Source organism: Vipera ursinii (assembly GCF_947247035.1).
Source record: "Vipera ursinii genome assembly, chromosome: 15".
In the NCBI taxonomy this organism is placed as follows: Eukaryota; Metazoa; Chordata; class Lepidosauria; order Squamata; family Viperidae; genus Vipera; species Vipera ursinii.
Window position 1 is genome coordinate 2,410,929 of NC_139528.1, and position 14,626 is coordinate 2,425,554.

Consider the following 14,626-nt stretch of genomic DNA (forward strand, 5'->3'; position numbering starts at 1 on the left):
TTCAACAACTGTGAAAGCAAACAATTGGCTTTGTTTCTGGTTCGGCCATATGGGAATGGTGTTATGTTATTTCCCCCCCCCCCAATTCATTTTGTTTAAAAAAACAAAAAAAGCGGTGAAAAGAAAAGAAAAAATACCCCACCCCACCCCCACCCCCGAGCAGATGGGAAAGGCCTGTCTGTACACACCGCTTGCAAAGACCGGATTAGCCAATGCGGGTGGGATATAGAGCCGGCTTAAAAATATACTTCTGAGTTTGTTTTTCAACCAAATATATAATTAGGCTGTAGGTTACGGAAAGGGTAACCCAACAAAAAAAATATATTATGTTTTCATACAGGAAGAAAGGAAGAAAGGAAGAAAGGAAATGCTGTTGAGACTTGGTTCAACATATATATATATATATATATATATATATATATATATATATATATATATATATGAATGATTTACGACTCTAAACCAGTCCTGAGTTAACATCTCAACTCAGAAACTGTACTGAACCCAGAAAAACAGGTTAATTCCTGAAATGGCTCCAGCTGAAGCGAGTGGAGGCACCCAGAATCTTGGTGGGAGGACTACAGCACCCATAAACCCCAGCAAACGAGGCCTGTTCTGGATTTATTTAAGTTTTTTTTTTAAAAAAAGATAATAATTTGCCATTAACATTTTTATAAATAACTCACCAAGTCTTGCAAGATTCGTTGGCAAAAAAAAAATATGGAAGAAAAGAGAAGTGGGTACTTGTTATCTTTTTTTTTGTTGTTCTTTTTTCTTTGTACAGTTTTTATAACTACCTGGAGATATTTACAAAAGCCCGGCTTTAAATGAAACCTGTAAATCATTTTTGGAGACAGATAGGCCGGTTAATAAAGAGGCTGAGAGTTTGAAAGTCATAACGGCCCCTTTGCTTTTGGAGTTCCTATTCTATCGCTCAATAATGTTGACATATAATTTATTTCCCCTGTTCTGAAGCTGGAAATAAAACTCGCTTTCTCTCGCGCTTATTGTTTAGCCTGGCATTCTTTCTTGGGTCTTTGAGCGTCCTTTGGGGATCATTGAACTAAATAGAAACTTCTTTTTTTCTTTTACTTTTTCCTTCCTTCCTTCCTTCCTTCCTTCCTTCCTTCCTTCCTGTCTTCTTTCCATCCACCCATCACTCCCTCTCTTCCTCCTTAGCTTCCTTCCTCTCCCTTCTCCTTCTCTCCTTCCTTCCTCTTTCATTTTTCCTTCCTTCCTTCCTCCATCCTTCCATCCATTTCCTTCACCGCTCCTCCCTCCCTTCTTTTCCTCTTCTCTCTCCTTCCTTCCTTCCTCCTCCTCCCTCCCTCTTCCTTCCTCTTTCACTTTCCCTTCTTTCTTCTCCTCTGCCTTACCTTCTCCCTCCCTCCCTCTCTTCCTTCCTTTCCTTCCTTTCTTTCTTCTCCTCTGCCTTACCTTCTCCCTCCCTCCCTCTCTTCCTCTTTCACTTTCCCTTCTTTCTTCTCCTCTGCCTTACCTCCTCCCTCCCTCCCTCTCTTCCTTCCTTTCATTCCCTTCTTTCTTCTCCTCTGCCTTACCTTCCCCCTCCCTCCCTCCCTCTCTTCCTCTTTCACTTTCCCTTCTTTCTTCTCCTCTGCCTTACCTTCCCCCTCCCTCCCTCTCTTCCTCCCTCTTTCATTCCCTTCTTTCTTCTCCTCTGCCTTACCTCCTCCCTCCCTCCCTCCCTCTCTTTCCCTTTCTCTTCCTCCCTCCCTCCGCTTCGCCAAGAAGCCCACCGGCCGACTCGCAGCGCCGCGCTCCCCTCGCGAAGCGCCCGGGCGGAGCAGCGCGATCCTCCCCCGGAAAGGCGGAGCTGATGCGCCCTCCGCGCCCGCCCAGCCCCCGGCCTGCCTGCCTGCCTGCCTGCCTGCCTGCCAGCGCGTCTCCCGGGGCAGCGGAGGGTCCGGAGCCGGCCGGGGGGAGCCTCCCGGGTGGGGAGGGGGCGCGCCGGGATGGCGGGGGCGCTGCTGCAGCTCCTCTCCTGGACCTCCTTGCTCTTCACGCTGGGCATGTTTGGCACCGGGCTGTAAGCAGAGCTGGGGGGCTGGGAGCAGAGCTGGGGGGCTGGAAGCAGGACTGGGGGGCTGGAAGCAGAGCTGGGGCTCTCTAAGCAGAGCTGGGGGGCTGGAAGCAGGACTGGGGGGCTGGAAGCAGAGCTGGGGGTCTCTAAGCAGAGCTGGGGGGCTGGAAGCAGGACTGGGGGGCTGGAAGCAGGACTGGGGGGCTGGAAGCAGGACTGGGGGGCTGGAAGCAGAGCTGGGGGTCTCTAAGCAGAGCTGGGGGGCTGGAAGCAGAGCTGGGGGGCTGGAAGCAGAGCTGAGGCTCTCTAAGCAGAGCTGGAGGGCTGGAAGCAGGACTGGGGGGCTGGAAGCAGAGCTGGGGGTCTGTAAGCAGAGCTGGGGGCCTGGAAGCAGGACTGGGGGTCTCTAAGCAGGACTGGGGGGCTGGAAGCAGAGCTGGGGGTCTCTAAGCAGAGTTGAGGGTCTCTAAGCAGAGCTGGAGGCAAAGTTGGGGGGCTGGAAGCAAGACTGGGGGTCTGGAAACAGAACTGGGGGTCTGGAAGCAAAGTTGGTCTGGAAGAAGAGTTGGGGGTCCGGAAGCAGAGCTGGGGGGCTGAAAGCAAAGTTGGGGGGGCTGGAAGCAAGACTGGGGGTCGGGAAGCTGAGCTGGGGGTCTATAAGCAGCTGGGGGGGGATCTGGAGGCAGAGTAGAAATAAGGGGAGGGGGAAAAGCCTTGTGGCAAAATGAGTCCCCCCTCCCCCAGTGCACAGGTGGAATCTGGCATGGAGGTTCCGGGTGGGTGGAGCAAAAATGCCCCTCCCCCACCAGGATTCCACCTGTCTGCCCAGGTGAGCTGGGCAATGATTGGCCAGGAAACAGGTTTATGGAAAAAAGGAAAGCTGGTGGTTGTGGGGCTGAAGTGGCTATGGGGTGTGTCTTGTGTGTGTGTGAGAAGGAAAGATTGGGGGGAGGGGTGTGGATTTTCCCTTCCCACCCGTGGCTCAGCCCCATAGGCACACCATCAGCAACCCTTTGCTTAATTATGTGGGGTGCGGGGTGGGCAGGAAGATCCCCAGAGCTATGGGGCAACTAGCCCCATAGACCTGTGTGTGTCTGCGTGTCATCACAAATCTTGCGAAGCACAGCTGTGGGGTGGGAAAGCATAGCTGTGGGGCAGGGTTTGGGGGAAGGTGGATGAGGAGGCCCACCCTGGGGAGAAGAAACAAGCCATGTTAGGACCTTAGTTGTGGGTCTTGGACTCTTGGCATCAAATTGAGATTTAATGCAAACACACACACACACACATTTAAAGTATTTTTCTGCCTGAACCACCAAATCTGCAGAGCCGTGGGATGGCTGGCGTTAAATGAAGGGAGGAAAAATGGGGGGGGGGGAATTAATTTTTATGGGGAGTGAGGATATGGGGCAGGAGAGGGATGATCTAATATTTTGTCTTGTTTTGTTTTGCCATATCTCGCACTCAGGACCGACCTGCGGAAAATGTTTGCAACCAGAAGCGTGGAAAATATCCAGTTTCTTCCGTTTCTGACCACCGACGTAAAGTAAGCCTAACAGTGGTGAAGTCCCGGGCAGGGGCAGACGGGGGTTGGACTAAATGATCTCTAGGTTCCCCTCCGAGCCCTGACCTTAACAAGACTGAGAGATTGGTCAATCCTCGGCTGTACATCTGTGTATGATCAATCTACTCAACCATAACCCAGGGCCCTCAAAAGGAATACATTTAAACCCTTTCAACTTCAAGCAGTCCTCAGCTTAACGACCACAATTCAGATAGAATAGAACAGAGCTGGGAGGGACCTTGGAGGTCTTCTAGTCCAGCCCCCGGCTCAAGCAGGAGATCCTGTACCATCTCAGATAAGCGACTGTCTAAGTGAGACGTGCGTCGCGTTTTGCCCGATTTTTCAACATTTCTTGTCACCAAACGTCGTAAAGCGGGGCAGAGCACACTTTAACAACTGCCTCGCTTAGCGATGGAAATTTTGGCCTTCACTGTGGTCGTAAGTCAAGGACCATTTCAGAGAATCCAGAGAAGGGGAGTGGGCTGGTCACTCAAAAAAAAAATCTGTTTCCTTCTCTCTCTGGATCAGCAACCTGAGTTGGCTAAGCTACGGTTTCCTGAAGGGCGACCGGACGTTGATCGTGGTTAACGCAGTGGGCGCCGTCCTGCAGACTCTGTACATCCTGGTTTATTTCTTCTTCAGCTCAGAGAAGGTGGGTGAGCTTGTCCAAAATATCCTTTATTCTTTCCCCTCCGCCCTTTGGCCAGTGGAACGTGGCACTCAAAAGGTAGACTGCTCCTAACCCTGCAGTTCTACCGAGCTACCTTGGATGGCGACTTTTAAGCACAACCTAGCCCAAATTTTTATGTTGGTTAAGTGAGACATTGGTTAAGTGGGCTTGGCTTCATTTTGCGACCTTTCTCGCCACAGATGTTAAGGGAGTCACTGCAGTGGTTAAGCTAGTCACACGGTCGTTAACCGAGCCCGGTTCCCCCCCCCCGTTGACTTTGCTCGTCGGAAGGTCTCAAAAGGGGATCACGTGACCCCGGGCCGCTGCCACCGTCGTAAATAACAACCGCAGGGATTCACTTAACGACTGCCGGAGAAAAATCCTGCAGCGTCCCGCTTCACAGTTGCCCGACTTAAAAGGGAGTCTCAATGTTGCTCGTAAGCCGAGGACTAAGGAAACGGCCTGGCTCCCCCAATTCGATCCTCAGGGAAGCCTTGGGCCGACGTGTCTCGAACCCGCCTCAGCCTTGCTTCGCATTTCCTGGTTACCCACCACTTTACGGTCCAGTAAAAAGTTTGCAAGGAACATTTTGAGATGTTTTTCAGCCGATGTTTGAGTAGCTTTCTGGCTGACACGCCGAGCCCTCCCTCCCTCCCTCCTGACGGCTGTTGACTCAAGAGGGTTGGTGACTTGAGTCAACAAAAGTTCTTGTCCCCATAATTTTCTCTCCGCTGTCCAGCTCCACCTCTCGGACTCACGTGTCCTGGGTCACCAGCCGGCCACTAAGGGGGTGGAAACTGAAAAAAATATTGACTTACACATGGAATTACGCCTCTGGGGAGGAATCCACAACTCCTAATTTTCCCATTTTCTAAACAGAGTTGTCTTGTTATTTTTATAGTGCTGTGTCTGTAATCCTCCTCCTCCTTCTCTTTCTTCTCCTCCTCTTCTTTCTCCTTCTTCTCCTTTCTCCTCCTCCTCCTCGCAAATCCCACCTCTAGCACTGATGATGTTACCTAGTTTGGTCATGAAGCGTCCGCAGGAAAACAACGCAGCTCAGAGAGCACCCGGGACCTTCCGTATTTTACTTCTCTCTCTCTCTCTCTCTTCCTTACTCTCCAGCTTGCCGTCTTGAGGAAAACAACAGCCCTGCTGGCGGTCCTTCTCTTCGGCTACGCCTATTTTAGCCTGATGGTCCCCGATCCCGTCACCCGCCTCGCCCAGCTGGGCCTTTTCTGCAGCCTCTTCACCATCACCATGTACCTCTCGCCCTTGGCGGATCTGGTACGTGGCATCTTCGCTGCTCCTGGCTGTGGAGGTTTTGCGCGCTGAGGCTCACGGAGCACGACGTTGCCCGGCAAAATGAGACAACCTCTTTTGGGTGGGGTGGTGGGGAGCATCCTGGATGCCCGAAATCTTTGGCGGGTCATTGGAGGGGGGATGCTTTGTTCCCCTGTCATTTTCAGAGATAGATCTAGGGCAGAAACTGTCGCAGGAGACAGATGAAATTTGATAATCGTTTTCTTTCTCCTCTCTGCCTTTAGTTATTTACCTGTTTTTTTCCTATCTCTTGCCATCCGTCTATCCATCCAAACTTACCTATCAAACAACTGCCATCTTCTACTTTTCTATTTCCTGTCTTGTATGTCTGACCCTCAATGTCTGTCTGTCTGTTTTTCTATCTATCTATCTATCTATCTATCTATCTATCTATCTATCTATCTATCTATCTATCTATATCTTTTCCTCCTTGCCTCCCTAATCTATCTGCCATCCTCCCTTCCTTCCTCCCTTCCCTCCTTCCTTCCTTCCTTCCTTCCTTTCTCTTTTTCTTCCTTCCTTTCTCTTTTTCTTCCTTTCTCTCTCCTTCCTTCTTTCCTTCCTTCCTTCCTTCTTTTCTTTCTTTCTTTCTTTCTTTCTTTCTTTCTTTCTTTCTTTCTTTCTTTCTTTCTCTCTCTCTCTCTCTCTCTCTCTTTCTTTCTTTCTTTCTTTCTTTCTTTCTTTCTTTCTTTCTTTCTTTCTTTCTTTCTTTCCCCCCTTCTCTCTTTCTCCTACCTCCCAGAAGCCACCCATCTTATCTACATGACCGTTTAAAACTCTCTTATTCCCTATTTTTCAGCCTCAGCGAGGGGCAGGCAAAGCAGCTTAACCCTGAAAGAAAGAAGGCTTAAGGTCAAGGATTACATAAGCGGGCCCTCTTCTGACCTGCTTCAGATTAAGTTAGTTCATTAGATTAATTCAGCTTTCATTTGACACACCCCTGTACAATGCATGTAGCTTGGAACATGGGAATGGGAGAAGTAGTTTCGTCTTTGGAAGTGAGGCATCATTGATTATTTCTCAATGTTTGGCAGATGGGCGGGAAATATTGACATGAGCCAAATTGCGTCACCGATACCAAAGGAAGAGAGAGAGAGAGAGAGAGAGAGAGAGAGAGAGAGGGAAGGAGAGGGGGGGAGAGGGAGAGATACAGAGTTTGCCGAAACTGTGTGATTTGGAGAACTTAAGAGGGGGAAGAAAAAAAAAAGGATAGGAAAAGGGACAAAGTTTAAAAACAGCCTAGCAGTCAGCCACGTGGTTGACGTCAGCCAGGAAATGCCAATTAGGAAAATACAGAACATTTATTATCTTTTACTCTCCGTTAATTTAATTGCCTTTGGTGTCTCCTTTCCTAGATGTTTTGGGGGTTTGTGTGTGAGTGTGTGGGGGGGGGACGGGGTGTGAATCTGAATTTTGTTGTTGTTTAAGCCTTTCCCTGTATGAACAGATGTTAAATTAGGGGGAAAAAAGGGAATTATGTACATTTTTAGACATATCCAAGAAAGAAATTTAGATGCACTTTGATGGTGCATCTAACTCCTACACTGCTTCATAAAAATTGTGAAATGGGGACATCTTATTTATTCTATGTTTTCTATATTCTATATTTTCTATTTTCTACATTCTATTCTATAGTCTATATTTTCTATTCTATATTTTTTATTCTATATTTTCTATATTCTGTATTCTATGTTTCTATTCTGTTCTATTCTTTATCTATTCTGTTCTATATTCTATTCTGGTCTGTTCTGTTCTATATTCTACATTTCTATTCTGTTCTATATTCTATTCTATCCTATTTTCTATATTTCAATTGTAACTTCTAAATTCTGTTCTATTCTGTTCTATTCTATTCTATTCTATTCTATTCTATTCTATTCTATTCTATTCTATTCTATTCTATTCTATTCTATTCCTTATTCTATTCTATTCTATTCTATTCTATTCTATTCTATTCTATTCTATTCTATTCTATTTTCCATATTCCATATTCCATATTCCATATTCCATTCTATTCTATTCTATTCTATTCTATTCTATTCTATTCTATTCTATTCTATTCTATTCTATTCTATTCTATTCTATTCTATTCTATTCTATTCTATTCTATTCTATTCTATCCTGCAAAAAGGCCATAAAATGGGGCTGCCCTCCCTTAACAACCGTCCTGCTTAGCAACAGAAATTCTGATCCCAGCTTGTGGTCATAATTCAAGGACTGCCTGCAAAGTAGCATCCAGGCTGTGTTCCTTTTCTCGGCTCCACCTATTGCTTCGCACAGCCCCTCCCTCCCTCCCGCCAGGCCCCGGTCTCTCTCCCTCCCGAGAAACGGCAACACGTTTGTTCACGCGGATGCACGCCTGCCGTTTTTCCGGTTTAAGGACAGCTCAACGCCCAGAGAGCCGGAAGCAAACATTGACAGTTAAGTAAATTGGCAAAAGAATTCTAATTTCGTACGCAGAGAAGGGAGAAGGGCTAGGTCCGGACTGAGTTTCAGAGTGAAGAGGCACCTGTCGGAAAAGGGTGCAGAGAGGCAAAGAATACGCAAACCTGGTTTGATGTCCAACCCAGGTTAAGCGATCGCCAAGACAAGCCAGGTTCACCCTTGGGAGCCCGCAGATAAACCCACCCAAGCTTTCTCTTCAGAAGCTGCGTAAGCCCAGAGCGTCTTTCGCGTTTTCTTCCCTTCTCGATGCTATGACTTGGCGTTCCAAGGTAGACTTCCACTGAAGCTGGGGGTTCTAGGAAAGGTTTGGTTGCTAAAGAGTCCAGCCGGATCTCTTTCTGGGTCGATGCGGGTTTCTGCCCGTCGGCTCTCCGTCGCCCTTCCGCTCATACTTCTTAGCTTGTGTATGTCAGGAAGTGTTTCCTGGTTGGTAAGCTGTGAGACGGCGGAAGTGACAGCCACATGAAGTGGCAACCGGCTGTCAAGTCAGTGGAACAGGCGGCCACGTGGAAGGAGTTTTTCAGGGCGAGCCTTCCAATAGAGGCTGGACAGTCAGGTGTTGGCGATGCTGTGTCAGATTTTATTTATGGTTATTTTATTTTATTACCTTATTTATTTCGCTTTATTTTTATTTCACTTTATTTTTATCACTTACTTTATTATTATTTTCTTTTAGTTTTATTTTTCTCATTTCTTTTATCTGACGGGATCTTCTGCTCTGCCATCTCCTCCTCCTCCTCCCCTCCTCCCTGCAAACTCAGTGATGGAAGTTCCAGTCTCACTCGTCATAAGTTGAGGACTTCCTGTGTCTTGAAGAATGCAATGCTTAGCGCACGTGTAACCGCCGTTAAGCAGGTGTGCTGGCATCTCCCCCTGGGCCCCCAAACAAACCCCATATGTTGGCCTAATTTAAGGCAGAATCCTAGCCACATTCAGCTTGGTATGGTGGAGTTTAGTGTATGAGACCCGTCAATTGTGGCTTATTTCATAAACTACAATTAGGGAAACCATGAATATGCTAGCTCTCTTTTTAGTGTCGCATCCATAAAACGCGCCCATCCTGTAACTGTCCCTGAAATGCAAGAGAGGCATGGGATAGAATTAAAAATGCAGAAAAGTACCAAAAAAAGGACGTAAAAAGCAGCGTGAATGTGGCTTAACTTACAGGAATCCAGCCAAACTATGGTTAATATTAACGCCTGTTCTTTGCAAGTGCCAAAACCAGGGACGTGCTCACTCCTGCATTAGACCATGAATATACCGTATTATCTCCGAATAATTTTGCCAGAGGGGCCGGGGAGAATGGGGTCGCATTCCCCTCATCGCCTGTGCCATTCGGACGATTTTATTCCCGATAAAAGATTTGATTTCAAGCAGAAGTAAATATTTTTATTTCCAGATCAAGATTGTGAAAAGCCGTTCCACCCGCTGTTTGTCCTTCCCGCTGACGGTCACCACCTTCCTGGCGTCGGTCAGCTGGACCTTCTACGGGCTTCTTCTGGACGATCTTTATATTGCGGTTAGTATTTGGCCAGGTTGGGGCCTGAATTGAGCCGAAAGAAACTTGAGTTTTAGGGCAGAGGATGAGCAGGGAGAGACGATGGCTTGACGACAGATTTTTCTGCTTTATGCTGCGTGCTACTCTCTTCTTTGATAGACGAGAATATTTGTAGCTCAGGATTGAACTTGTAGCCCTGATGATGTTACCTAGCTGGGTCATGAAACATCTGCAAGAAAATCACCAAGCTCAGAGAGGACCAAGGACTTCACTGTCCATTCCTCCCCTTCCCCTTCCCCCTCCCCTAAACCCCACATTCCTCTAGCACTGATGATATTCCCTGGTTCAGGGGTCAGCAACCTGAAACAGTGAAAGAGCCACTCGGAACCAGTTCCCTCACAAAAGGAAAAACTGGGAGCCGCAAAAAATGTGTGCGCATGCGCGTACATGCGTGCATGCGCAGAACAGGGTTTGACTGAAGAGTGGAGCCAAGGCGAGATATGCACCTACCCTGCATATTTGAATTGATTGGTTGAACTTTTTTAGTCCCACTTTTTTTTTTTTGGACTGCACATGGCAGAAGACTGGGAGCCGCAGGAGATGGCTGAAAGAGCCGCATGCGGCTCCAGAGCCGCGGGTTGCAGACCTATGCCCTAGTTGGGTAATGAAACACCTGCCAGAAAACAATCAAGCTCAGAAAGCATCAAGGATCCCACAGTCCAGCCCTCCTCCTCCTCCCCTAACCCCCCCCTTCCTCTAGCACTGATGCTGTTCCCTACTTGGCTCCCGAAAGGTCTGCAAGAGAACCGCCCACGCTCAGAGAGCCCCCCCCCTCACAAGGACCCCACAATTCTCTTCTTCCTCCTCCAGATTCCCAACGTGCCAGGCATCGCAACCAGCCTTGTACGATTCTGGCTTTTCTGGCGTTATCCCACCGAAAAGGACACAAATTACAAGCTTCTCCAGGCCTGAAGACGGGACGGGAGCGGAGAAGATCTCCACAGTCAGCCGAGAAATCGGCAAACGTGCTAATGTTGGATTGCCCAACTCGCCTTTGGCACACAGCCTGCCCACCTCTGTCCAGCATGGAGGTTTATTTCCATCTGGACCGACTAAATGCCACTCCGGGCTACTCCTGTGCATTTTACAGTGGGAGGGAATGTGAATTCCCGGGGCGGGGGAGAACAGTTCCCGAACAAGGTGAGCGGGATTCCCTCGCTGGCCTCTTTAAAAGAGGTTTGCAGACCCTAAGTCTGGGGAACGTAGAGGTGTTTCCCCACCAGATATTTTGGGGGGAGAGGGCAGAAAGCTGTTGGAAAAACATCGGAGTGTTTTGAACATTGAGCTTCCGAAATCTTGTCATTTCTCTCTCTCTTTCGAGGACTTGATTCAGACTGCCAAAGTTGCCTTATCCGTCCACCAGAAATGCCTTTTTTTTTTTTTATAAAAACTCTCCACCTCCTCCTTTGCTCCCGCTTTCATATTTTTTTATTTGATTCAGAAGATTAAGACAAAAGGGGGGGAAAAATCAGGGACAAAACAAGATTTTAAAAAAGGTGAATTAAAAAAGGACAAAATGCTTAACCCTAACCCCCTGGGTAGGGGTGGGGGGTTGATCCAGATGGTCTCTGAGGCCCCTTGCTGACTGGGATTCCATCTAGTGGATCCCAGTATTCAAAAGGGACCGAGGTGATGCCCTCTAAAATCACTTCTAAGGTTTCTTGACGTGGATTCCTCCTTGGAAGAAGCTTGAAGGTCTCCAAGCTGCCCCCCAACCCTCTGATTCTAGGATTCCCTGCAGGGAATTCCCTGCATTGGGACGGGGTCAGTCTAGATGATCTCCCGGACCCCTTCCAAACCTTTTGATACTTTTTTTTCCGTGCAACAAATAGGTTTAACTTTCCCCGTCACCTATACAAAGGCAACCTTTCCAGAATGGGGAGGAAAATGTGCAATTTTATGAAGGACCGAATGTTTGTCTTCCCAAGCCCTGTTGGACCAGAATGCCAGGGAAACCGAGTCACGCCTTCCTGTCCTTGAAGCCACCGGTCTCTCCGGAAAGGGCTAATTATTTGCCTCTCTAATTAACAGGTGTCTTTGCGCTGCCCCCGCCAACTTGGAAGGTGTGTGTTAAATAAACCCCAAAAATCTAGAATATCCTGGGTTGTTTTTCTTTTTTTTTTCTGGAGAAACGAACCCACCCAAATGATTATCATCATCGCGCTTGGATTGTAGACACAATTTAATCTGGCACACCCAAACAACGTTAACTCTCCGTGTGTGTTAGACTACAAAAATGCAGAGCGTGAAGGGAAAATGAAGGCATTAATATTTATGAAGAATTAATAGTTTGGGCAGACAACCGTAGGAGAAAAAAAAACCATAATACAGGTAGTTTTTAACTTAAAAGGATTCATCTCGTGACCGTTCAAAATTACTACGGTCCTGAAAAAAAGATGCTTTTAATCTGATGCAAATACGGGGCAGATCCCCCGTGAATTGAGCTACAACCCCCAGTGCTAAATGGAAGATTTTAATTTCCTTCCTTTGTTCATTTGTCTGGTTTGCACAAGGTCCTGAAACATCAGCTAAAACAGAGACAGTCTAATCCTGGCTAGTAGGTGCATGCAAAAAAGTTTTTGTCTTCCTGGAGGTGCATATGTGTCTTTTTTGCATATATATATGCAAACCTACTCGCCACTTTGGCACCTGCCTTGCAAACTAAGCCTCTAGAATAGTATAGCCAGCAATTCCCCCCACCCCTGTGGGATTTCCTATTTCCCGTAAAATCCCATCTGCCACGCTCCAGAAATGAAAATTCAATTTAATTGCGAAAGAGAAGCAGAAAAGAAAATTCAGCTCTACGCTCCTTGTCGCCATATTTCGGTCTGTCTGGCTCCTTTCGTGAAAAGCTCTTTTTCTGACTTGGGAGGAGAAGCATTTTTAAAAAAAAAAAAAAATGTGGATTGTTCTTCCTCTATTCCTTCCTTGCCTCCTTCACTTTCATTATCAATTCTGTTTTTACCTTCCTTCCCTCCCTCCCTCTCGTGTTTATCTATTTCCTTTCCTTGTCTGTTTATCTAGCGATCTATTTCGTTCCTTCCTTCCTTTTCCTTCCATGCCTTCCTTGCGTCCTCCATTCATTATCAACCGTTTTCTCCCCCCTCCCTCCCTCCTATTCTCTGCACTATTTTCCTCCATTTCTTATTTTTCTTTTTTTCACTAATTCAGATGTCGGATTGCTTTTTGTGCTACCGTTCAAAGTTTTAATAAAAAAGCAATATTTAGGTTTTTTTTTAAAAAGAAGCGGCTCTTTTTCTTGGATGGATTCTCCCGCCGGGCCACAGCCTAAACAGTTCAGTCCTGTGCCGCCCGTCCGTCGTTTATCGTCCATGGGTCATTTCTGTTTCTGCAAGAGCCCCGGGTTCAAAACCTCATGCCGCGGCGGGCAAGATCGGCCCGGGCCTCTCGGATTTGCGCCTGCAGCTCCAGCGAGGCCTCTTGGCAGTCGTTGAAGGTAGCCAGGCGGTAGCCAACAACTCCCAGGGAGTAGCAGCCAAAGGCCACCAACAGGTAGATCGGCAAGGCCCACAGCACCTGGTGCCAGCTTGGGGATAAAGGGTGCTGCCCCACGAGATCCAGCATCAACGCAGCCCAGATGCCACCCAGGATGGCCAGAGAGCCCAGCCACTGAAGCAGCTTCGTCATGATCCTGAAAAAAAACAAACACAAAACACGGTGAAAACGGGGAGATTGGCAAGCATCTGCCCACATTTTAAGAATTGTCTTTGCAAGTACATGCAGAATTTTTCTTTTTTTTTTCTTTTTGCAAAGGGGGAATGCCCCAGCCTCCTCCCTGCAATGCCTTCCTCTCCATTATTGCATGATTACATCTGTGCATCTTCTGTCATCATATTTTTATTGTTAGGAGCGGCAATCAAAAAGCGGATGCCCCCACCCAGCCCTTTCCAATTTATTTATTTATTCATTTATTTATTTATTTGATTTGTATACCGCCCTTCTCCCTAAGGACTCAGGGCGGTGAACAGTGAACATAAATAACAGAATGCACAAATAGTTATCTTAAAACAATATTAAAACAACTATTGCAAAACAAAAGAAAGAATAAAAGAAAGAAAACGAAATGCTTCCCGAGAGACAGACCCGCAACCGCCGACCCCTGCCCGCATTCACACGACCCACCGACCCCGCTTTCCTCCCGGGCGCGGAGAGACTTTTCCTTCCAGGCTTCCGCGACTGGCCCGTCGCGCTCTGGTGACGTCACTCCCGCGCCTTCCAATCCCCGCGCTTGCTGAGCGGGTGGCGCCGGTGGAGCGCCGCGGTGCTCGCCGGAAGTCGTAGTTTTTGTCCCACTTTATTTTAGCGGAAGTTGGAGAGGGTCGGCGGGTTCTTGAGCATGGGCAGAGTGCTGGGGAGGAGTTGCTACGCTCTTGGGGGCTCCGCAGGAAGTAAGCGTCTGCCTTTTCTCATTTGAAACTAACCCAACTCTCATTTAACCCTGTTGAAGTTATTCTGGGCTAAATGTTGACCTCCGTTTGCTATGCGGAATCTTGAGGCCTGGAAACCTGGTTATAAATGCTGGTTTGTTTTTTTTTTAATGTTGAATATGCGGGAACATGAGGACCGGAGTCCTTATTACGTGTAAGCATGGCATTTAATGAGGTTTATTGTGCAGAATCATGAGGACTGGAAACTTTTATTATAAATGCTGTAGATAAATCCGTTTTATATGTAGAATCGTGAGGACTGGAATCCTTGTTATTTATTTTAACAGGACATTTAAAGCAGTTTTCTGTGCAGAATCATGAGGACTGGAATCTTTCTTAGGAGTGTTGCATTTAAATAACCTGTCTATGCAGAATTATGAGTATTGGTATTTTTTTTAATTATGTATAAACGTGGCGGTTAAGTCAGTTGTCTGTGCAGAATCATGAGAACTGGAATCTTTATGAGAGGTGTTTAAATCAGTTGTCTATGCAAAACCATGGGAACTGAAGTCTTACTATATTATATTATAAAGCATTTACATCACTTCTCCATGCATAACCATGAAGGTGGGACTCTTATCAT

The 14,626-nt window shown here is 47.1% G+C and overlaps 2 protein-coding genes across 6 annotated transcripts; one reads left to right on the forward strand and one right to left on the reverse strand.

The window, feature by feature from the left end:
* Positions 1-1,820: 1,820 nt before the first annotated feature.
* Positions 1,821-12,390, forward strand: SLC50A1 (solute carrier family 50 member 1). Of its 3 annotated transcripts, none has more exons than XM_083374352.1 (6): positions 1,821-2,047; positions 3,507-3,584; positions 4,131-4,254; positions 5,395-5,556; positions 9,437-9,556; positions 10,406-12,390. In XM_083374352.1, exons 1-6 carry the CDS (start codon positions 1,974-1,976, stop codon positions 10,505-10,507), a joined length of 660 nt encoding a protein of 219 aa, XP_083230478.1. In that variant the 5' UTR covers positions 1,821-1,973; the 3' UTR covers positions 10,508-12,390. The 3 variants fall into 3 exon arrangements, with proteins under 3 accessions (XP_083230478.1, XP_083230477.1, XP_083230479.1); XM_083374351.1 differs by having other exon boundaries at positions 1,827-2,047; positions 4,165-4,254; XM_083374353.1 differs by lacking the exon at positions 5,395-5,556 and having other exon boundaries at positions 1,827-2,047; positions 4,165-4,254.
* DPM3 (dolichyl-phosphate mannosyltransferase subunit 3, regulatory) lies at positions 12,342-14,397 on the reverse strand. 3 transcript variants are annotated; one of them, XM_083374356.1, is made up of 2 exons: positions 13,743-14,397; positions 12,342-13,247 (listed from the first exon to the last, which is right to left on the reverse strand). In XM_083374356.1, the coding sequence occupies exon 2, from the start codon at positions 13,241-13,243 to the stop codon at positions 12,962-12,964; it is 282 nt and encodes a 93-aa protein (XP_083230482.1). In that variant the 5' UTR covers positions 13,244-13,247; positions 13,743-14,397; the 3' UTR covers positions 12,342-12,961. The 3 variants fall into 3 exon arrangements, with proteins under 3 accessions (XP_083230482.1, XP_083230481.1, XP_083230480.1); XM_083374355.1 differs by having other exon boundaries at positions 13,739-14,397; XM_083374354.1 differs by having other exon boundaries at positions 13,700-13,770.
* Positions 14,398-14,626: the final 229 nt, after the last annotated feature.